Consider the following 25,549-nt stretch of genomic DNA (forward strand, 5'->3'; position numbering starts at 1 on the left):
TCCATTGGTGCCTCTCCGATGATGCGTGAGTAGTTCTTTGTAGACCTTCGGGTCCGTAGTTAGTAGCTAGATGGATTTCTCTCTCTCGCTGAATTCTCAATACAATGGTCTCTTGGAGATCCATATGATGTAACTCTTTTTGCGGTGTGTTTGTTGGGATCTGATGAACTTCGAGTTTATGATCAGTTATATCTTTTTATATACATGAAAGTTATTTGAGTTTCTTTGATCTCTTATATGCATGATCTCTTATAGCCTCGTATTTCTTCTCCGATATTTGGGTTTTGTTTGGCCAACTTGATCTATTTATCTTGCAATGGGAAGAGGTGCCCGGTAGTGGGTTCGATCTTACGGTACTTGATCCCAGTGACAGAAAGGGAAACGACATGTATGTATCGTTGCTACTAAGGATAAAAGGATGGGATCTATATCTACGCAATAGATAAACGGATCTTGTCTACATCATGTCATCGTTCTTATTGCATTACTCCGTTTTCCATGAACTTAATACACTAGATGCATGCTGCATAGTGGACGATGTGTGGAGTAATAGTAGTAGATGCAGGCAGGAGTCGGTCTACTAATCTTGGACGTGATGCCTATGTAATGATCATTGCCGGGATATCATTATAATTATTTGAAGTTCTATCAATTGCCCAACAGTAATTCGTTTACCCACCATTTGTTATTTTTCTCGAGAGAAGCCACTAGTGAAACCTATGGCTCCCGGGTCTTCTTTCTCATATATTTGCTTGCGATCTACTTTTCCTTTGCATTTTTATTCAGATCTATTAAACCAAAAATACAAAAATACTTTTCTGCACTTTATTGTATTTGCGATCTATTATTTCAATCTACTACAAATTTCTGGCATCGTTACCCGAAAGGGATTGACAACCCCTTTAACACGTCGGGTTGCGAGGTGTTGTTATTTGTGTGCAGGTGATGTTTACGTTGTGTTGCTTCGTTCTCCTACTGGTTCGATAACCTTGGTTTCATCACTGAGGGAAATACCTACCGTCGTTGTGCTGCATCATCCCTTCCTCTTTGGGGAAATACCAACGTAGTCCTAGCAGACAGGAGCTTTTCTGGCGCCATAGTCAGAGAGCAATCAAAAGGAATTTCTGGCGCCATTGCCGAGGAGGATCTTCAACATAACCAGGTTCCTAATCACAAATCTCATCTCCTCGCAATTTACATTATTTTCCATTTGCCTCTTGTTTTCCTCTCCCCCACTTCACAAAAATTTACCGTTTTATTTGCCTCTCTTTTTCCGTTCACCGTTTTCTTGCCGGATCTGTTTTTGAACGCAATCTTGTTGTGTGGTCATCATGACTCAAGAGAACACCAAGTTATGTGATTTCTAAAATACCAACAACAATGATTTTATTGGCACTCCGCTTGCTCCTCCCACCACTAGTGCGGAGACTTGTGATATTAATACTGCTTTGCTGAATCTTGTAATGAAAGATCAATTTTCCGGTACTCCTAATGAGGATGCCGCATCCCATCTTAATACCTTCGTGGAATTATGCGATATGCAAAATAAAAAAGAGGTGGACAATGATGTGGTCAAGATGAAATTATTCCCGTTTTCTTTGCGTGATTCTACAAAAATTTGGTTCTCTTCTTTGCCTCGTAATAGTATCAATTCTTGGAATAAGTGCAAAGACGCTTTTATCACTAAGTATTTTCCGCTCGCAAAAATTATTTCCCTTAGAACCCAGATCATGAATTTCAAGCAACTTGAACATGAGCATGTTGCACAATCTTGGGAAAGGATGAAAATGATGCTAAGGAATTGCCCAACTCATGGGTTAAATCTTTGGATGATCATACAAATTTTTTATGCAGGGTTGAATTTTGTTTCTCGTAATCTTTTAGATTCCGCCGCGGGTGGTACTTTTATGGAAATTACTTTGGGTGAAGCCACCAAATTGCTTGATAATACCATGGCAAATTATTCACAATGGCATACTGAAAGAGCTCCTACTAGTAAAAAAGTTAATTCGGTTGAAGAAATTTCTTCTTTGAGTGAAAAGGTTGATGCTCTTATGAAATTGGTTGCTAGTAAAAGTGCTCCTATTGATTTTAATGATATGCCTTTGTCTACTTTGATTGAGAAAATAGTGATGCCATTGATGTGAATTTTATCTCTCGAAATAATTTCAACAACAATGCTTATAGAGGTAATTTTAATCGTAGGCCTTTTCCTAGTTATTCCTCTAATAATTATGGTTATTCCTATGGAAATCAGTCTTACAATAATAATAGGAATACCTCTGATCTTGAGAATAATATTAAAGAATTTATCAACATGCAAAAAGTTTTCAACACTTCCATAGAAGAAAAGTTGAATAAGATTGACGATTTGTCTAGAAGTGTTGATAGAATTGCTCATGATGTGGAAAATATCAAGTTGAAATTTTTTGTGCCTAAAGTTGATGAATCAATTAAAGCTCTTTATGTTTCTATGGATGAAAGTAAGAAAAGAACCGTTGTGCTTAGAGCTAAAAGAGAATTTTTAGAAAAAGCGTTCTCTAGTGATTTCTTTCGCAAAAGTGATGAAGATCATAAAATGATTGGTGTTTGTTCTATTGATTCCTTGTTTAGTAAAGTTAAGATTGATGAAAAATGGACTAGAGAAGAGTCAACTTTAGGTAGAAGGCGTCCCAATATTTCGAAGGGTGAAAATCTTGTTGAGAAAATTGAGGAAAGTGCGTTTGGAGAGGTCAAAACTTTAGCTAGTGATGAACCCACTCTTTTGGATTACAAAGACTTTAATTATGATAGTTGATCTTTGATTGATTGTATTTCTTTGTTGCAATCCATGCTAAATTCACCCCATGCTTATGAACAAAACAAAGCTTTTACTAAACATATTGTTGATGCTATGATGAAAGCTTTGGAAGAAAAACTGGAACTAGAAGTTTCAATTCCTAGAAAATTGCATGATGAATGGGAACCTACTATCGAAGTCAAGATTAAAAATTATGATTGTTTTGCTTTGTGTGACTCGGGTGCTAGTGTTTCTACAATCCAGAAATCCTTATGTGATGTGCTTGGTCTTACCAATCTTGAAGAATGTTCCTTGAATTTGCACTTGACGGTTTCTACTATTAAAAAGCCTATGGGAAGAATTAATGATGTTCTTATTATTGCAAATAGGAATTATGTGCCCATAGATTTTATTGTTCTTGATATTGATTGCAATCCGTCTCGTCCAATTATTCTTGGAAGACCGTTTTTATGCACTATCGGTGCCGTGCTTGATATGAAAGAAGGCAACATTAAGTTCCAATTTCCTTTGAGGAAGTGTATGGAACACTTTCCTAGAATAAAAATTAGCCCCACCTTATGAATCAATCATGAGGGCATCTTATGGATCTCGAACCATAGATGACAAAACTTAGATCCTTGCCTTATGCCTAGCTAAGGCGTAAAACTATAGCGCTTGCTGGGAGGCAACCCAATGAATAAAATTTATTTTTGCTTTTTTGCTTTCTGTTCTTGTGTGTTTGCACAATTATTCTACTGGCATGATTGTGTTTTTTGTGTTTTGATTAGTGTTGTTCCAAGTAAAGCCTTTAGGATCTTCTTGGGTGATAGTTGTTTGATCTTGCTGAAAAGGAGAGAAACTTTGTGCTCACGAAAATAATTTTCATAAATCACAGAAAAGAGATTTTGCCCTGATTCTTTATGAAGAAGATTAATATACAAATTACCCTAGTCTTTCTAATTTGGTAGAATTTTTGGAGTTCCAGAAGTATTCGCAAAAGTCAGATTGCTACTGACTGTTCTGTTTTGACAGATTCTGTTTTCTTTGTGTCGTGTGCTTATTTTGATGGCTCTATGGTTTTCTTTGATGAGTTTTTGCCATAGAAAAGTTGTAATACAGTAGATATAATACAAAAACAAAATATAAATTGGTTTGATACAGCACTTATAGTAGTGGTTTGCTTTCTTTTACTAACGGATCTCACAAAGGTTTTCTTGAGTTTTGTGTGATTGAAGTTTTCAAGTTTTGGGTTATCTTACAATGGATGAAAGAAGGACAAAAGAGCCTAATCTTGGGGATGCCCCGGCATCCCAAGCTATTATCCAAGAATGAGCAACCAACTAAGCTTGGGGATGCCCCCAAGTGGCATCCCCTCTTTCTTCTAATGACCATCGGTATTTTACTCGAGACTATACTTTTATTCATCACATGATATGTGTTTTGCTTGGAGCGTCTTGTATGATATATGTCTTTGCTTGTTTTATTTTGTGTTTTAAGTCGTCAATCCTTACTGGACACACCTATTTGAGAGAGCCACAATTATATCTTGACTTGTTAGAATTGCTCTCTGTGCTTCACTTAAATCTTTTATGAGCTAGGACTTGCTCTAGTGCTTCACTTATATCTTTTTGAGCACGGTGTGCTTAGTATTTCTGAAGAAATGCTCTCTTGCTTCACTTAGATTTATTTGAGAGTTAGTAAAATTTTGAAGAAATTATCTCTTGCTTCACTTAAATTATTTTGAGAGAAAGAAAATTTGTTATGCTCATGGTCTTCACTTATATTTGTTTGAGCTTATGAAAGCAACACATGAAAATTAGTCCCAAAGTGATAGATATCCAAGAAGGATAAAGTAAAAAATGTCATGAATATCATTGGACAAAATAAACTTGATTCTTAGTAGTAGTTTTGAGATATGATGATGTGATATGTGAGTTATGTTGTTGAGTAATTGTGCTCTAGTAAGAATATTGGTGTTAAGGTTTGTGATTCCCTATGCATGCACGGAAGTCAATAATCATGCAATGAAAATCATATCCTACTTGTGGTGCATTATTCGGTGTTAATTATGCTTAATGCTTGCTTATGAGATTATTCGTTTCTTGGTTGGTCGCTTCTCAATCTTTTTGCTAGCCTTCATTTTGCACTAAGTATGATCTCTACTTGTACTTCCAAAATTCTTTAAACCAGTTTTGCCACATGAGTCCACTATATCTACCTATATGCGGTATTCTTTTGCCGTTCTAAGCAAATTTGCATGTGCCATCTCTAATTTTCAAAATAAACTTCTCTTTTGTGTGTTTGTTTCGCTCGCGGAAAGGTAACGGGTGGCTAATATTTTCCATGCTAGGTGTGTTATTCTCACGATGAGTGTTTATTCACTTGTCATTGCACGAGAGTAAGGCAAAGGTTTTAGGAATTCCCAGTCCTGAAATGCAAAAATGAGTTTACTTTATGTTGTCAAATAATAAATTCCTTGGAAAGTGTAGGTATGGAAGGCACCCGTGGATAGCCATGGAAAGTGAAAGTATGGTGGAAAAAGGAATAAACTTTATTTTCCGTTTGGGAACCGCCTATGGCATATCTAGCATGGAAAGTGTTCGTAGCTCTACGTCGTTTTCGTTGGTGGGATGGATACACCTCCCAAAATGTTTTTATCTCTAATTTTTTTGCTTTGAGCTCTGGCACCTCTACAAATCCCTACTTCCCTCTGTGAAGGACCTTTCTTTTACTTTATGCAATTTTTATTTTGAATTTGAGTCTCCATCTTCTCTTATAAAAGCACCAACTAAGAGGCAATATGATCATGCTTAAGTATTGGGTGTAGCTAATATTCGAGTGTGTTTCATGAATGGATCAATGTTTGAGCATGATGGGCTAGGGATAACTTGTTTTAGCGTTGATATTTTGAAAGACATGATTGCTTGTTGATATGCTTGAGTATCTAAATTATTATGTCAAAACTAGACTATTGCTTTGAATCACATAAAAGTCCAAATGTCCATGCTATAAAGAAAAGAATATGATATGACTTGATAAACAACACTCCACATCAAAAATTCTGTTTTTATCACTTACCTACTCGAGGACGAGCAGGAGTTAAGCTTGAGGATGTTGATACGTCTCCAATGTATCTATAATTTTTGATTGTTCCATGCTGTCTTGTTATCAATCTTGGATGTTTTATAATCATTTTATATCATTTTTGGTACTAACCTATTGACATAGTGCCAAGTGTCAGTTGCTGTTTTTTCCATGTTTTTTACATCGCAGGAAATCAATACCACACGGAGTCCAAATGCCATGAAACTCCATGATGATTTTTTATGGACCAGAAGAAAGATGTTGGGCCCTGATTGCACCTGGGGGGAGTCCCGAGGAGGGGACAACCCACCAGGGCGCGCCAGGAGGCCCAAGCGCGCCCTGGTGGGTTGTGCCCACCTCGGGTGCCCCCTGGACCGCCTCTTTACTCTATAAATACCCCAAAATCCAGAAACCCTAGGGGAGTCGACGAAATATTCATCCAGCCGCCGCAGAGTCCAGAACCACCGGATCCAATCTAGACACCATCTCGGATGGGGTTCACCACCTCCATTGGTGCCTCTCCGATGATGCGTGAGTAGTTCTTTGTAGACCTTCGGGTCCGTAGTTAGTAGCTAGATGGCTTTCTCTCTCTCGCTGAATTCTCAATACAATGGTCTCTTGGAGATACATATGATGTAACTCTTTTTGTGGTGTGTTTGTTGGGACCTGATGAGCTTCGAGTTTATGATCAGTTATATCTTTTTATATCCATGAAAGTTATTTGAGTTTCTTTGATCTCTTATATGCATGATCTCTTATAGCCTCGTATTTCTTCTCCGATATTTGGGTTTTGTTTGGCCAACTTGATCTATTTATCTTGCAATGGGAAGAGGTGCCCGGTAGTGGGTTCGATCTTACGGTGCTTGATCCCAGTGACAGATAGGGAAGCGACACGTATGTATCATTGCTACTGAGGATAAAAAGATGGGATCTATATCTACGCAATAGATAAACGGATCTTGTCTATATCATGTCATCATTCTTATTGCATTACTCCGTTTTTCCATGAACTTAATACACTAGATGCATGCTGGATAGCGGTCGATGTGTGGAGTAATAGTAGTAGATGCAGGCAGGAGTCGGTCTACTAATCTTGGACGTGATGCCTATGTAATGATCATTGCCTGGATATCGTCATAATTATTTGAAGTTCTATCAATTGCCCAACAGTAATTCGTTTACCCACCGTTTGCTATTTTTCTCGAGAGAAGCCACTAGTGAAACCTATGACCCCCGGGTCTTCTTTCTCATATATTTGCATGCGATCTACTTTTCCTTTGCATTTTTATTCAGATCTATTAAACAAAAAATACAAAAATACTTTACTGCACTTTATTTTATTTGCGATCTATTATTTCAATCTACTACAAATTTTTGGCATCGTTACCCGAAAGGGATTGACAACCCCTTTAACACGTCGGGTTGCGAGGTGTTGTTATTTGTGTGCAGGTGTTGTTTACGTTGTGTTGCTTGGTTCTCCTACTGGTTCGATAACCTTGGTTTCATCACTGAGGGAAATACCTACCCTCGCTGTGTTGCATCATCCCTTCCTCTTTGGGGAAATACGGACGTAGTCCTAGCAGACATGAGATTTTCTAGCACCATAGTTAGAGAGCAATCAATGGCTTTAGCCATGATGCACTTGGCGGTGATGTTGGCATTGGGTGAATCAAAGAGGGACACCCGTGGAGTTGTTGCAATGGCAACGGAGGCCATGGCAACCGTCTCACCGTCGTCATCATCCTCATTGTACTCTTCTTGTGCCACCAACCCCTTGGGAGGAGTCTTCTTGGTGAAGTTGTTCTTGTTGGGGAAGGACTTGGCCTTGTCTTTTCGGATAAGCTTGCCACCATTGTCTTCCCTCTTCTCGTACGGGCACTCTGCTACAAAGTGGCTTACATTGCCACAATTATAGCATGTCCTCACACGTTGCTTGCCCTTGGCGCCACTTGAGTTGTTCTTGTTGAAGTTGTGCCTTGAGTTCTTCTTGCTCCAAAATTGCCGTGAAGCGAGAGCCATGTGCTCATGATAAGCATATTTTGTATCTTCGGGACAACACTCTTCTTCTTCCTCTTCACCCTCTTCTTGAAGGAAATATGCCCTAGAGGCAATAATAAAGTTATTATTTATTTCCTTATATCATGATAAATGTTTATTATTCATGCTAGAATTGTATTAACCGGAAACTTGATACATGTGTGAATACATAGACAAACAGAGTGTCACTAGTATGCCTCTACTTGACTAGCTTGTTGATCAAAGATGGTTATGTTTCCTAGCCATTGACATGAGTTGTCATTTGATTAACGGGATCACATCATTAGGAGAATGATGTGATTGACTTGACCCATTCCGTTAGCTTAGCACTCGATCGTTTGGTATGTTGCTATTGCTTTCTTCATGACTTATACATGTTCCTATGACTATGAGATTATGCAACTCCCGTTTACCGGAGGAACACTTTGTGTGCTACCAAACGTCACAACGTAACTGGGTGATTATAAAGGTGCTCTACATGTGTCTCCGAAGGTACTTGTTGGGTTGGCGTATTTCGAGATTAGGATTTGTCACTCCGATTGTCGGAGAGGTATCTCTGGGCCCTCTCGGTAATGCACATCACTTAAGCCTTGCAAGCATTGCAACTAATGAGTTTGTTGCGAGATGATGTATTACAGAACGAGTAAAGAGACTTGCCGGTAACGAGATTGAACTAGGTATTGAGATACCGGCGATCGAAACTCGGGCAAGTAACATACCGATGACAAAGGGAACAACGTATGTTGTTATGCGGTCTGACCGATAAAGATCTTCGTAGAATATGTGGGAGCCAATATGAGCATCCAGGTTCCGCTATTGGTTATTGACCGGAGACATGTCTCGGTCATGTCTACATAGTTCTCGAACCCGTAGGGTCCGCACGCTTAACGTTTTGATGACAGTTATATTATGAGTTTATATGTTTTGATGTACCGAAGGTTGTTCGGAGTCCCGGATGTGATCATGGACATGACGAGGAGTCTCGAAATGGTCGAGACATAAAGATTGATATATTGGAAGCCTATGTTTGGATATCGGAAGTGTTCCGGGTGAAATCGGGATTTTACCGGAGTACCGGGAGGTTACCGGAACCCCCCGGCAACATAATGGGCCTTAGTGGGCCTAGGTGGAAGAGAGGAGAGGCAGCTAGGGCTGGGCCGCGCGCCCCTCCCCCCTAGTCCGAATAGGACAAGGAGAAGGGGGCGGCGCCCCCCCCCCTTCCTTCTTCTCCCTCTCCTCTTTCCCCCCTCCCAAGTCCTAATCCAACTAGAAAAAGGGGGAGTCCTACTCCCGGTGGGAGTAGGACTCCTCCTGGCGTGCCCCAAGGCTGGCCGCACCTCCCCCCTTTGATCCTTTATATACGGGGGCAGGGGGCACCCCATAGACACAACAATTGATCATTGATCTCTTAGCCGTGTGCGGTGCCCCCCTCCACCATATTACACCTCGAATATCGTAGCGGTGCTTAGGCGAAGCCCTGCGTCGGTAGAACATCATCATCGTCACCACGCCGTCGTGCTAACGAAACTCTCCCTCAACAGTCGGCTGGATCGGAGTTCGAGGGACGTCATCGAGCTGAACGTGTGCTGAACTCGGAGGTGCCGTACGTTCGGTACTTGATCGGTCGGATCGTGAAGACGTACGACTACATCAACCGCGTTGCGCTAACGCTTCCGCTTTCGGTCTACGAGGGTACGTGGACAACACTCTCCCCTCTCGTTGCTATGCATCACCATGATCTTGCGTGTGCATAGGATTTTTTTTGAAATTACTACGTTCCCCAACAGTGGCATCCGAGCCTGGCTTTATGCGTAGATGTCATATGCACGAGTAGAACACAAGTGAGTTGTGGGCGATATAAGTCATATTGCTTACCAGCATGTCATACTTTGGTTCGGCGGTATTGTTGGATGAAGCGGCCCGGACCGACATTACGCGTACGCTTACGCGAGACAGGTTCTACCGACGTGCTTTGCACATAGGTGGCTGGCAGGTGTCAGTTTCTCCAACTTTATTTGAACCGAGTGTGGCTATGCTCGGTCCTTGCGAAGGTTAAAACAGCACCAACTTGACAAACTATCGTTGTGGTTTTGATGCGTAGGTAAGAACGGTTCTTGCTAAGCCCGTAGTAGCCACGTAAAACTTGCGACAACAAAGTAGAGGACGTCTAACTTGTTTTTGCAGGGCATGTTGTGATGTGATATGGTCAAAGCATGATGCTAAATTTATTGTATGAGATGATCATGTTTTGTAACCGAGTTATCGGCAACTCGCAGGAGCCATATGGTTGTCGCTTTATTGTATGCAATGCAATCGCCCTGTAATGCTTTACTTTATCACTAAGCCGTAGCGATAGTCGTAGAAGCATAAGATTGGCGAGACGACAACGATGCTACGATGGAGATCAAGGTGTCGCGTCGGTGACGATGGTGATCATGACGGTGCTTCGGAGATGGAGATCACAAGCACAAGATGATGATGGCCATATCATATCACCTATATTGATTGCATGTGATGTTTATCTTTTATGCATCTTATCTTGCTTTGATTGACGGTAGCATTATAAGATGATCCCTCACTAAATTATCAAAGTATAAGTGTTCTCCCTGAGTATGCACCGTTGCGAAAGTTCTTCGTGCTGAGACACCACGTGATGATCGGGTGTGATAGGCTCTATGTTCAAATACAACGGGTGCAAAATAGTTGCACACGCGGAATACTCAGGTTAAGCTTGACGAGCCTAGCATATAACAGATATGGCCTCGGAACACTGAGACCGAAAGGTCGAGCGTGAATCATATAGTAGATATGATCAACATAGTGATGTTCACCATTGAAACTACTCCATCTCACGTGATGATCGGACATGGTTTAGTTGATATGGATCACGTGATCACTTAGAAGATTAGAGGGATGTCTATCTAGTGGGAGTTCTTAAGTAATATGATTAATTGAACTTAAATTTATCATGAACTTAGTCCTCATAGTATTTTGCAAATTATGTTGTAGATCAATAGCTTGCGTTGTTGCTTCCCTATGTTTATTTTGATATGTTCCTCGAGAAAAATTATGTTGAAAGATGTTAGTAGCAATGATGCGGATTGGATCCGTGATCTGAGGATTATCCTCATTGCTGCACAGAAGAATTATGTCCTTGATGCACCGCTAGGTGACAGACCTATTGCAGGAGCAGATGCAGACGTTATGAACGTTTGGCTAGCTCAATATGATGACTACTTGATAGTTTAGTGCACCATGCTTAATGGCTTAGAATCGGGACTTCAAAGACGTTTTGAACGTCATGGACCATATGAGATGTTCCAGGAGTTGAAGTTAATATTTCAAGCAAATACCCGAGTTGAGAGATATGAAGTCTCCAACAAGTTCTATAGCTAAAAGATGGAGGAGAATAGCTCAAGCAGTGAGCATGTGCTCAGATTGTCTGGGTACTACAATCGCTTGAATCAAGTGGGAGTTAATCTTCCAGATAAAATAGTGATTGACAGAATTCTCTAGTCACTATCACCAAGTTAGTAGAACTTCGTGATGAACTATAGTATGCAAGGGATGACGAAAGTAATTCCCGAGCTCTTCGTGATGCTGAAATCGACGAAGGTAGAAATCAAGAAAAACATCAAGTGTTGATGGTTGACGAGACCACTAGTTTCAAGAAAAGGGCAAAGGGAAGAAGGGGAACTTCAAGAAGAACGGCAAACAAGTTGCTGCTCAAGTGAAGAAGCCTAAATCTGGTCCTAAGCCTGAGACTAAGTGCTTCTACTGCAAAGGGACTGGTCACTGGAAGCGGAACTACCCCAAGTATTTGGTGGATAAGAAGGATGGCAAAGTGAACAAAGGTATATTGGATATACATGTTATTGATGTGTACTTTACTAGTGTTTATAGCAACCCCTCGGCATTTGATACTGGTTCAGTTGCTAAGAGTAGTAACTCGAAACGGGAGTTGCAGAATAAACAGAGACTAGTAAAAGGCGAGGTGACGATGTGTGTTGGAAGTAGTTCCAAGATTGATATGATCATCATCGCACACTCCCTATACTTTTGGGATTAGTGTTGAAACTAAATAAGTGTTATTTGGTGTTTGCGTTGAGCATGAATATGATTTGATCATGTTTGTTGCAATACGGTTATTCATTTAAATTAGAGAATAATTGTTGTTCTGTTTACATGAATAAAAAACCTTCTATGGTCATACACACCAACGAAAATGGTTTGTTGGATCTCGATCGTAGTGATACACATATTCAAAATATTGAAGCCAAAAGATACAAAGTTAATAATGATAGTACAACTTATTTGTGGCACTGCCGTTTAGGTCATATTGGTGTAAAGCGCATGGAGAAACTCCATGCTGATGGGATTTTGGAATCACTTGATTATGAATCACTTGATGCTTGCGAACTGTGCCTCATGGGCAAGATGACTAAAACGTCGTTCTCCGGAACTATGGAGAGAGCAACAGATTTGTTGGAAATCATACATACAGATGTATGTGGTCCGATGAATATTGAGGCTCGTAGCAGGTATCATTATTTTCTGACCTTCATAGATGATTTGAGCAGATATGGGTATATCTACTTAATGAAACAGAAGTCTAAAACATTTGAAAAGTTCATATAATTTCAGAGTGAAGTGGAAAATCATCGTAACAAGAAAATAAAGTTTCTACGATCTGATCGTGGAGAAGAGTATTTGAGTTACGAGTTTGGCCTTCAGTTAAAACAATGTGAAATAGTTTCACTACTCACGCCACCTGGAACACCACAGTGTAATGGTGTGTCCGAACATCGTAACCTTACTTTATTAGATATGGTGCGATATATGATGTCTCTTACCGATCTACCACTATCGTTTTGGGGTTATGCATTAGAGACAGCTGCATTCACGTTAAATCGGGTACCATCTAAATCCGTTGAGACGACATCTTATGAACTGTGGTTTGGCAAGAAACCAAAGTTGTCGTTCCTTAAAGTTTGGGGTTGCGATGCTTATGTGAAAAAGTTTGGGTACACCTTCTATCACAGATCCGAAGGCAAGACATTCGTTGCTAAGAATGGATCCTTTCTAGAGAAGGAGTTTCTCTCGAAAGAAGTGAGTGGGAGGAAAGTAGAACTTGATGAGGTAATTGTACCTGCTCCCTTATTGGAAAGTAGTTCATCGCAGAAACCAGTTTCTGTGACGCCTATACCAATTAGTGAGGAAGTTAATGATGATGATCATGGAACTTCAGATCAAGTTATTACTGAACCTCGTAGGTCAACCAGAGTAAGATCCGCACCAGAGTGGTACGGTAATCCTGTTCTGGAGGTTATGTTACTAGACCATGACGAACCTACGAACTATGAAGAAGCGATGGTGAGCCCAGATTCCGCAAAATGGCTTCAGGCCATTAAATCTGAGATGAGATCCATGTATGAGAACAAAGTATGGACTTTGATTGACTTGCCCAATGATCGGCGAGCCATTGAGATTAAATGGATCTTCAAGAGGAAGACGGACGCTGATAGTAGTGTTACTATCTACAAAGCTAGAATTGTCGCAAAAGGTTTTCGACAAGTTTAAGGTGTTGACTACGATGAGAGTTTCTCACTCGTATCTATGCTTAAGTCTGTCCGAATCATGTTAGCAATTGCCGCATTTTATGAAATCTGGCAAATGGATAAACAAAACTGCATTCCTTAATGGATTTATTAAAGAAGAGTTGTATATGATGCAACCAGAAGGTTTTGTCAATCCTAAAGGTGCTAACAAAATATGCAAGCTCCAGCGATCCATCTATGGACTGGTGCAAGCATCTCGGAGTTGGAATATACGCTTTGATAAGTTGATCAAAGGATTTATACAGACTTGCGGTGAAGCCTGTATTTACAAGAAAGTGAGTGGGAGCACTACAGCATTTCTGATAAGTATATGTGAATGACATATTGTTGATCGGAAATAATATAGAATTATTCTGCAAAGCATAAAGGAGTGTTTGAAAGGAGCTTTTCAAAGAAAGACCTCGATGAAGCTGCTTACATATTGAGCATCAAGATCTATAGAGATAGATCAAGACGCTTGATAAGTTTTTTCAATGAGTACATACCTTAACAAGATTTTGAAGTGGTTCAAAATGGAACAGTCAAAGAAAGAGTTTCTTGCCTGTGTTACAAGGTGTGAAATTGAGTAAGACTCAAAGCCCGACCACAGCAGAAGATAGAAAAAGAATGAAAGTCATTCCCTATGCCTCGGCCATAGGTTCTATAAAGTATGCCATGTTGTGTACCAGATCTATTGTATACCCTACACTGATTTTGGCAAGGGAGTAGAATAGTGATCTAGGAGTAGATCACTGGACAGCGGTCAAAATTATCCTTAGTGGAATAAGGGTATGTTTCTCGATTATGGAAGTGACAAAAGGTTCGTCGTAAAGGGTTACGTCGAAGAAAGTTTTGACACTAATCTAGATGACTCTAAGTCTCGGTCTAGATACATATTGAAAGTGGGAGCAATTAGCTAGAGTAGCTCCGTGCAGAGCATTGTAGACATAGAAATTTGCAAAATACTTACGGATCTGAATGTGACAGACCCGTTGACTAAAATTATCTCACAAGCAAAACATGATCACACCTTAGTACTCTTTGGGTGTTAATCACATAGCGATGTGAACTAGATTACTGACTCTAGTAAACCCTTTGGGTGTTGGTCACATGACGATGTGAACTATGGGTGTTAATCACATGGTGATGTGAACTATTGATGTTAAATCACATGGCGATGTGAACTAGATTATTGACTCTAGTGCAAGTGGGAGACTGAAGGAAATATGCCCTAGAGGCAATAATAAAGTTATTATTTATTTCCTTATATCATGAAAAATGTTTATTATTCATGCTAGAATTGTATTAACCGGAAACTTGATACATGTGTGAATACATAGACAAACAGAGTGTCACTAGTATGCCTCTACTTGACTAGCTCGTTGATCAAAGATGGTTATGTTTCCTAGCCATAGACATGAGTTGTCATTTGATTAACGGGATCACATCATTAGGAGAATGATGTGATTGACTTGACCCATTCCGTTAGCTTAGTACTCGATCGTTTAGTATGTTGCTATTGCTTTCTTCATGACTTATACATGTTCCTATGACTATGAGATTATGCAACTCCCGTTTACCGGAGGAACACTTTGTGTGCTACCAAACGTCACAACGTAACTGGGTGATTATAAAGGTGCTCTACAGGTGTCTCCGAAGGTACTTGTTGGGTTGGCGTATTTCGAGATTAGGATTTGTCACTCCGATTGTCGGAGAGGTATCTCTGGGCCCTCTCGGTAATGCACATCACTTAAGCCTTGCAAGCATTGCAACTAATGAGTTTGTTGCGAGATGATGTATTACAGAACGAGTAAAGAGACTTGCCGATAATGAGATTGAACTAGGTATTGAGATACCGACGATCGAATCTCGGGCAAGTAACATACCGATGACAAAGGGAACAACGTATATTGTTATGCGGTCTGACCGATAAAGATCTTCGTAGAATATGTGGGAGCCAATATGAGCATCCAGGTTCCGCTATTGGTTATTGACCGGAGACATGTCTCGGTCATGTCTACATAGTTCTCGAACCCGTAGGGTCCACACGCTTAACGTTTCGATGCCAGTTATATTATGAGTTTATATGTTTTGATGTACCGAAGGTTGTTCGGAGTCCCGGATGTGATCATGGACATGACGAGGAGTCTCGAAATGGTCGAGACATAAAGACTGATATATTGGAAGCCTATGTTTGGATATCGGAAGTGTTCCGGGTGAAATCGGGATTTTACCGGAGTACCGGGAGGTTACCGGAACCCCCCAGCAACATAATGGGCCTTAGTGGGCCTAGGTGGAAGAGAGGAGAGGCAGCTAGGGCTAGGCCACGCGCCCCTCCCCCCTAGTCCGAATAGGACAAGGAGAAGGGGGCGGCGCCCCCCTTCCTTCTTCTCCCTCTCCTCTTTCCCCCCTCCCAAGTCCTAATCCAACTAGAAAAAGGGGGGAGTCCTACTCCCGGTGGGAGTAGGACTCCTCCTGGCGCGCCCCAAGGCTGGCCGCACCTCCCCCCCTTTGATCCTTTATATACGGGGGCAGGGGGGCACCCCATAGACACAACAATTGATCATTGATCTCTTAGCCGTGTGCGGTGCCCCCCTCCACCATATTACACCTCGATAATATCGTAGCGGTGCTTAGGCGAAGCCCTGCGTCGGTAGAACATCATCATCGTCACCACGCCGTCGTGCTGACGAAACTCTCCCTCAACACTCGGCTGGATCGGAGTTCGAGGGACGTCATCGAGCTGAACGTGTGCTGAACTCGGAGGTGCCGTACGTTCGGTACTTGATCGGTCGGATCGTGAAGACGTACGACTACATCAACCGCGTTGCGCTAACGCTTCCGCTTTCGGTCTACGAGGGTACGTGGACAACACTCTCCCCTCTCGTTGCTATGCATCACCATGATCTTGCGTGTGCGTAGGATTTTTTTTGAAATTACTACGTTCCCCAACACTTCTTCCACACTAGCCTTGGCCTTCAAAGCAAGGTTGGGCTTCTTTACTCATTGAGAACGCAACACCACATTGTCGGCGGTCTTGTCCAAGACCCTGATTGCCACAAACTCATCCAACACTTCACTTGAGGACAAGGTGTGGAAGTTCGGACTTTGACGGATGACGGAGGACATGGCCTTATGGTAAGGCATCATGGCCCTGAGAAACTTGCGCTTGATCCAATTGTCATCTGTATCCTTGCTCCCATGATCTCGGAGTGAGACCGCAAGAGTGGTTAATCTCCGGTAAAGTTCACGAGGTTCTTCATCTTCATTCATTGCAAACTCATCGGCTTCATCTTGCACCACTTCATAGTTGGAGCGTTGAATGCTTGCACTTCCCTTGTAAATGGAAACAACATGTTGCCATGCTTCCTTGGCCACGGTGAAAGGTCGGAGATGCGCAATATCTTTGGGTGGAATTGCATCTTGGATAATGAAGAGAGCGGACTCGTTGAATTGATGATCCGCGGCTTCTCTAGGAGTGAGGTTGCTTGGGTCATGCGGGTAGAAACCTTGCTCAAAAATTCTCCAAAGATCAGTAGAACTATGATTTAAATGACGTTTAAAACGGTAGACCCAAGAGGCAAAATCCTCATTTTTCACAAACTTAGGAGGAGGACCAACATGATTCAAATGAGTGGAGGGAACCGGTCCTCCATAAGTAAGGGATGGTTCAACATGGGCTTGTCGGAGTTAGCATCCGTCACCTTGTTAGTGGGACCGACCACTTCCAACGGTGCGGTGGATAATTTAAGACCATCAAGAAACTCCTTAAACGTGCCTTTGACCTCGGTCGTCATGGAGGTTTTCAATGTGTCCAAAGCCGTATTGAATTCCTGACGAGATACCGAGGATCCCCCATCGGCCGTAGACGAGGATGGATTCACACCAGGGTGCTCCTCCCCACCGTCTACGGTGTCAACCACACTCTTCGGATGGCAAAGTCCTTAATAAAGAGGCGAGGCTCTGATACCAATTGAAAGGATCGATATAGTTGACTAGAGGGGGGGTGAATAGGCAACTAACAATTTTAGCTTTTCTTTACCAAATTAAACTTTGCATCAAAGTAGGTTGTCTAGATATGCAACTAGGTGAGCAACCTATATGATGCAACAACAACAAGCACACAAGCAAGCAAGGGATACAACACAATATAAGCTTGCACAAGTAAAGATAAGAGATAACCAAGAGTGGAGCCGGTGGAGACGAGGATGTGTTACCGAAGTTCCTTCCCTTTGAGAGGAAGTATGTCTCCGTTGGAGCGGTATGGAGGCACAATGCTCCCCAAGAAGCCACTAGGGCCACCGTATTCTCCTCACGCCCTCACACAATGCGAGATGCCGTGATTCCACTATTGGTGCCCTTGAAGGCGGCGACCGAACCTTACAAACAAGGTTCGGGCTATCTCCATAACTTAATTGGAGGCTCCCAACTATACCACGAAGCTTCACCACAATGGTTTGTGGCTCCAAGGATACCTCTTCCGTCTAGGGTGTCAAACACCCAAGAGTAACAAGTTGATGATGATGTAGAAGTCGGGGAACGCAAATCGGTTTGGTGGAAGTGTAAATCGGGGGAACCTCCTTCTATCCTCAAAGTATTGTTAAGTTTGGGTGGTTGAGGAGGGAGATCTCAAGCTTTTGGTGATTTGGGAATGGATGAGCAAAGCTTGGGCAAAGGTTAGGGTTGGGAGGAAGAAGAAGGGGGTATAAATACCCCCACGGGATATTTGCCCGTTGAGCAGCCGCCGCCCCGGGTACCCAGACTAAAGGGGCCCGGGCGCCCGGACAAAACAGAGGAAAGCAGAGTAGTCCGGGCACCCGGGGGGTCAAGACCCCGGGCACCCGGAGTGGACAGGAAATGCGCAAAGACAGGGACCGGGCACCCGGGGGCCGCAAACCCCGGGGACCCGGAGCATCCAGAGAGGAGGCAAAGGGCGCGAGGGAGGGGCTGGGCACCCGGGGGTCCCAAACCCCGGGCACCCGCACCATGCAGGGGCGGTGAGGAGGAGGCGGGCAGGGGCCGGGCACCCAAGGGTCCCAAACCCCGGGCACCCGCACCGGGTAGAGACCGGGAGGAGGTGGCGGGCAAGGGGCCGGGCACCCGGGGCACTAGACCCCGGGCACCCGCACCGATCAGAGAAGAGCAAGAGGTGGTGGAGACGAGAGGGAGGAGGCCCCGACAAAAGAAGAAACTCCCGATAAAGCCCGAAGCGGATAAAATATAAGGAAGAGAGAAGTTTGAGTTCCCCAACTCCGAGAGCATAGCAACCCCTCTTGACAGTACGGATGTTCCTATGACTCAAAAAGAAACCGAAAAACTTCTCGAGCCGACAACGAACACCGTCTTTTTTCTCTTTGGTCTTGATAGGGTTACCGACGTCCGTCGACGTACAAGAGGCGATAATGTCCTGAAATAAACTTGACAACCGACATTAGTCCTCGCAAATCATATTGTGATCAATCATCAAAATGTAATTGAGTGACAATTGCACTTTCAGCATCATTGACCTTCTGATCAACACACTTAGTTACCAGCTCTGGGTTGGTTCCATCTCATTTTGTAGAAAGTCCCTGATAAAAACAGATCGCCCCCATCTCCAATTTAGGTTGTAAGTTTACAACTGAGCCATCCGCTCTCTTCAGCGATTTAATTTCACTAGTGCACAATCGCTCCTTCGCCTTGGCCTGGAAAAATATAAGTATTAGGATCACCTTCAGCAAGCCATTGATACCTTGATCTCTGCTTCTCCGGCACCTCCCCCTGTGATGGCAATTCTGAAATTCTAGCCATCAACTCCTTTTTCACCCTTCCAGATCCCCAACAAAGTGAATTTGCCCAAACATTCTCTAACCGAGCTTGCAAGGTTTTTAATTGTTTTTTAACCGAACCAATCAAATTTCCTCCAACTCTTTAATCTCTCATGCACCCCTCCCAAGGCATCACAAATACATTATGGATTACTTGTATCAACATGACAAGACTCCTTTTTTAAAAAATATGCCAAGACTCCTCCACAACCTGTGTACACCAATCATGTCGAGTACATGCATTCTCGAAGCGGAACGGTCTATCTCCCCGTCCATCCTCAATCTAATGTAACCTCCACAAAAATAATCGTTGCACAACGATCTGATTCAGTACACTGTATGTGGCTAACAACTGTATTATCAAAGCCATCTGTAAACTTATCGTGTCCCAAAACTCTATCAAGTCGAACCTTGATATTTCTACCCCCTTGCAGTCTATTGTCCCACTAGATGATCAGTTGCGTCATTGGCGCAAAGACCAACTGCAGCCACAAAGTAAAGCAACGCCGAGGCCGGGGTCTACTCCAACTATAATGTTAGCCTATGCGATGGTATGCAAAACAAACATTAGACTGTGGCATACCACAGGAGGGACCACCGCACCTGGACGAAACCAAGCGAAATTGCAAGTTGTCAAGATGACATCTGTGTGGGGTTGTGAGGGCTTGGACAACATGTTGCATGCCTGGGCGCGACACCGTGCTTTCATCAGGCTTTGCCTGCCCGTACCCTCATCAAGCAACACTCAGGTCTGTTATCTATCTGATCCGCTTACTATGGGCAGCGAAAAAATATGTTTGGCTAACTTTTCGGTTGCATTTGTTTTTTGTCCCTTTGTGGATCATTGGGCATCATGATGACCACGGCAGTGTGGGCTCGAGCTATCTGAAACGATGTATCCCTGGTCAGCTATGGTATCCACGAAAGGAAAGTACGTAGGACACACACACACACACACACCTACACTCGTTGTTCGTGCCGAAGCTCTCTTTTGCTCTTTCGCACGGTTATGGCTCGGCCACAAGAGTTTTCGGTTTGGCTAGAGACCTAATCACCCTTGCTAGTCGGACATGCCTTGGTCAACTGTGCCTGGTTAGAACTATATGTCATTAGCATGATCATCGGTACGTGCCTGGGACCTTACTCCGTGCTAGAGTCCCTCTATTTTTTAAGTCGGGTATGATCTCTTTTGGCCTTTCACCCCCGCGGACTAGCCGACTGGCGTGTGTGCTGCATGTGTTCGTTGATCGCACTCTTCCCTGGCCCGTCGATCATCTGGTCGTTTCGCGTGCTTTCATTATGGTCGGGTGGCGTCTAACAAGCTCGCTTACTACACTCTTCCTTGGGAAGGGCCTTTCCGGCATCCTCTTCTCCGGCCGCCATGGCCGTAACAAAGACCAGAAGGACCAAAAGAGAAGAAACCAGATCGGGCTTATTCAAAAGAGGAGAAACCCTACCAATGTACACGTCACAAGATTCACCCACCGCCGCCCATCGTGGCCACCGGAGGCAGGGGAGGAGCCGGTGCAGGGTGTGCTAAGGAAGTTCAAGGAACAAGAAAACGGCACAAGGGAAGTTCAAGGAACAAGAAACAACACAGAGACTAGTCGCCGCAGATGCAAGTCCGGAGCCCGGAGCTCAGCTCTTAGAGGGGAAGGTGCCGGTTTGAATGGGGTCTTTGCAGATGAACGTCAACACTCAGGGCCTGTTTGTTTTCTTTAGGGGGAGGAGGGGCTGTTGAATTGGGGGTATTGTTAACTTTATAAGTACTCCCTCCATAAAAAAATACAAAAACATTTATAGATCACTAAATTAGTGATCTAAACGCTCGAATACAAGAATGTTTATATCGAAATACAAGACTGTTTATATCACTAAAATAGTGATCTAAACGGTCTTATGTTTCTGATCTAAACGCTTGAAATACAAAAACTTATATTTCTTTACAGAGCGAGTACCGAATCTTCTCAAACAAAAATACCACATCCGGACAAGCCCGGGGCTGTTTTGTTGAATCGTTCGTGATTCAAACAGAATGGACACGTTTCATATGATGATTCAACCATTAACAAGAAAGCAAATAACTATGAGACTTTGAGGCGATGATGACTTCGCTTGGGGATTCGTGACTTGTAACGGTGGCATTGGCAAGTGGGGCAGCAACACAGGCGAAGTACGAAGTCTTAGCTTTCAGAATGAAAACCCAAGGTCTGAAGGTATTATTTTGAGAACGTGAATTTTCTTCAGGTGAAAATCTAAAATCTATGATAAGATGATGATGGGGCTTGTACACTGTTTCCTTTTTAGAGGCGTCGTTTTTGAAGAATTTAGACTTTGAGTGTTTCTTGGGACTTTGAGTGTTTCTTAGTTGTGGTTCGTGCTGCAGCTACAAGGAATTAATCACTATAGCAGTTTCTTTCATTTAATTTTTCTTTTTTTTTCTCTTTTGGGTGTGTGCATCTGTGATGTCTTTACAAGATTACATTGTTGCAGAGGCTAGGTGTAATTGGTATTTCCTTGATATTAATATATTCACTTTGTCAAAAAAAAAAAACATACTGCACCATTAGCTTAGCTAGCACACTACACTATCGAGTGCTTGAAATTGACAGTGTATATTGCGGAGTAACCGAAATTGACAGTGTATATCGCATCCAACATTACCCTCGAGTTACAAGATTTGTTGCACATTCCACCATTAACAGCAACCAAACAAGATTCAGCTAGTAAGGAACACAGCTCCATCTTGCTGCATCCAACAACCAAGCCAGTGCAGAAAGCATAATATCCAGGTAGTGACAGGTTTACTATTTATTTCTTAATACAAAACTACATTACTGTGAGCTTAACAAGTCAGATTCACTGGCTGCTAGATTCGTCATGCTCTGGCTGCATCTGGTTCAGCACAAAAGCTCCCTCGAGGTTTTTATGCACCTCAGCTTTCATTTTCTCCTCCTTGGTCCCTCTCTTCAGTTTCATGAGGATATCAAACTTGGCGAAGTCTTCAACCACCTGGTCATGGTAGCAGCAAGTAAAGCTGAGATGAATATTACTACTCGTGAAGGAGTTGAAGTAGAAGAACAATTACATAAAACAAACCTCAGCCTTGGCGCGAACGATTTCAACAAGTTCATATGGGAGAAGGGAATTCGACCTCTGCTGGATTGATTTCACAGCATGGCTTGCAGCATCTTTGACTACAGGATCATGCACAGGCACATCACGCCATCCAGGCTCATGTCCACCTGAAATTGGTTTGAGTTCAATACAACAAGTACTTGACAAGACCATATTACGGGAAGCTAAACTATATAAGACCTAACATGTACCACAAGTTCATGTCTACTATTACCATCCATATCATATGCAACATCTGATATTCAATGACTTCCTAATTTAACCACTTGGCATCAGGTTTTATCTTGTTCCCTGTTACAAGTCTCGAGCAGAAAAAGTGAACATGCCAAAGAAGAAAATAGGCTGGTATGACATTCGATGCCACTTCAGAAAGAATATGTGAAGTTCTTACAGAAAGAAGCGTCATACAGTTAGAACATGTCTTTTCTCAATAACACTTCTTTACCCCTACCCCCCTCTGCTCACATGGTTAGATTAGATGTCGCAATTACACTATCGGAAATAGGGAGAATGTAACAACGAAATTGCTTCACACACGACACTACTCGCACAATCTGCAGACGATAGCATCAGCAAGGAAAAAAACAATTCCTCTCCTGCCTGCAGCTTTGCTGTTGGCGCTGCGATCGTGCATGCATCGGCCGCAATATATCGGGTGTATAGCAGCGTTCATGTAACAAATTACTTGAATAATTTGGACAAATGCCGAGATAGTGTGCAACATCCAGTTATCCACTTTTACTTCTTCTAAAATCAGTTCGTGTATCAGGTTACATGAACAGAACGCCTTTACTGTCAGAAAGTAGGAACATTGTTTCAATGCTGGGGTGAACTACAAACTGGTATGAACACTTGCCAAGTCGTGGCAAATATTTACACTTATGTGAGCTAATACTTGAATTTCATTTGGAAATCAAGATGTGCTGATGTGAACATAACACTACCTAACCTCATCATGATAGTCAAACTACTACATTGGCAACATACGATTTTCTACCATATGAAAGTAACTATGAAAATAACAACTTGTGTGCCTGCATTTGAACCAAATGTCCTGATCATCAGAATTATGTTCATTTTGATGAACTCAACAGGTCGACAGCACTTCGTAGACCACACCAGTGGCGGAGACAAGCCCCAGGCTGCCCGGGCGGCGGCCTGGGTCGTGAGGCTTGGCTCCTTTGTTTACTGTAGCAGATTTTACACTGTTTAATACTGTACCAAGTGATTGGCCTGGGGCTTGCCCGGGTCGTGGCTTGATCCTAGCTCCGCCACTGGACCACACATCAGCTGTCCAATTTCGACGAACAATTATAGCCGTCTAACTAACTCCCAATCCAGAAATTAGTGATGAAGTTAGTTCATGTTATGTATGCTTTGGGCTAATATTATGGATGGTCATCATCATTGGTACGTAAACCATCTTCACAAACTCACCTAATATTATGGCCTTCTCTTTAATGCACAATTGACATGAGCTGGAGCAGTCTAGTGATTTTGTTCTATTGTTTGATTATCAGTTGAAGCTCCAAGGATACTATCATAAAGTAAGACTGAACCTATGAAGGAAACATGTTTGTTGGATAAGCCTACAAATCCCAAATACTAGAGCAGCTCAAATTCTCGTGCCAAAAATTGATTCCAAGCTATCCCCACAACCCTATTTGGGTGATCTGGAACAGTGATTTTGAATGAAACCACCTGAACGAATACACATGTAGTTCGCAAGGAGGGCATATCCAATACCAGGCAAATAGGCATTTCTACAAACACCTACGACTCGCCGCATCACAAGTATCTTAATAAATAACACATATACAGGAATAACACAAGCAACAGCAAGCAACGGACAGATCGCACCGATGAAACCAACGGGAGCGTACCTCTCTTGGCGCCGAGGTCGGAGATGGTGAAGGAGGTGGCGTCCCCGGTGTGGCGGAACTCCTGCAGCTCCTTGAAGTCGAGCCACGGCTTGACCCAGACCTTGGCCTCGTACACCTTCTTCCGCCCGGCCTCAAGCGCCTCAAGCGTGAGGTGGTGCAGCGTGCCGGCCACCGTCTGCTCCTTGGCCTCCACGACCCGCACGAACTCCAGCAGCGCGTTCTGCAGCGCCACCACACACACACACACAACTCACATATGAGTACCCAAATCGACCGCGCCAGTTCATCACAGCAGCAAAAATAGCAGACCATCCGAGGAGGGGAGAGAAAGGGGAGGATGAGTAGTCAAATCGCGTCACCTCGCGCTTGTTGTGCTCGTCGACGGCGAAGCGGGCGAGGCCGTCGGTCTCGAGGCTGTTGGCCGCGGCGGGGTTCTCGCTCTTGCCGCCGAGGACGTGGCTGGCCATGGCTCCGATGGCGAGGGAGGCGGAGCCGACGAGGAAGAGGAGGGCTAGAGCGGCGAGGAGGGCAACGGGAGCGGAGGAGGCGGGCCGCGTCGCAGCAACGCGCATGCTCTGCCGGAGGAGTCCTTTGCGGTTTCGCTTTGCTTCGTGATGACTGCGTGTGCGTGGGTGGGGTTTGGATTCTGCACCGAGGAAGGGAGAAGGAACCGAAGTAAGCAACGCAAGGGGCGTGGAGTCGGGGTCTCGTCCCTCCCTCCCGTCGGCGCGGGTCAGGTCGGTTGCGGTTGCGGGACGTGTCGCGACGCGTGGAGGCTAGGCACGGGATCCACGAATGGACGGTGCCAGCACGTTGCTTAGGATGTAAGCGATGAAGGAATTAAAATCGCTTTTGCTGGTAGGCCGGAGTAGCCGGGCCAGCGTTTTTGGCAAATTTTCTTGCAAACCGCTACAAATTTAACATCAGTTTTCCTAAAAAGTAATTAACGTCAGATATTTAGGTGTGGCCGTATGGGAAACGTTTGTATTCACTCGGCTGATCTTTCGATGCGCGTCAACCGCCTCTGTGGGCGTTCGATCTGTTTTGATTGACGGCCAGGAGCCATCCTCATCTACTTCACGTTCTTGCAACTCCACCCATATTTTAGAAGCACTTCTGCATCTCAGCACTTGCTACAGACGGACTACATGGCCACCTACACGTGTGCTTGCCCGTGCTCGCCAACGGCCCCTTCGACAACCGTCGTTCGCGGGCGAGGGAGGC

General features: G+C 43.4%; 1 protein-coding gene across 1 annotated transcript; it reads right to left on the reverse strand.

Annotated features, from left to right (window-relative positions):
* Positions 1-21,900: 21,900 nt before the first annotated feature.
* LOC109777479 (cysteine proteinase inhibitor 12) lies at positions 21,901-25,084 on the reverse strand. The gene is made up of 4 exons (XM_020336109.4): positions 24,685-25,084; positions 24,326-24,545; positions 22,404-22,549; positions 21,901-22,316 (listed from the first exon to the last, which is right to left on the reverse strand). The coding sequence occupies exons 1-4, from the start codon at positions 24,895-24,897 to the stop codon at positions 22,164-22,166; spliced, it is 732 nt and encodes a 243-aa protein (XP_020191698.1). The 5' UTR covers positions 24,898-25,084; the 3' UTR covers positions 21,901-22,163.
* Between the last annotated feature and the right edge of the window lie 465 nt (positions 25,085-25,549).

Source organism: Aegilops tauschii, chromosome 3 (genome assembly GCF_002575655.3).
Source record: "Aegilops tauschii subsp. strangulata cultivar AL8/78 chromosome 3, Aet v6.0, whole genome shotgun sequence".
NCBI classification, from domain to species: domain Eukaryota; kingdom Viridiplantae; phylum Streptophyta; class Magnoliopsida; order Poales; family Poaceae; genus Aegilops; species Aegilops tauschii.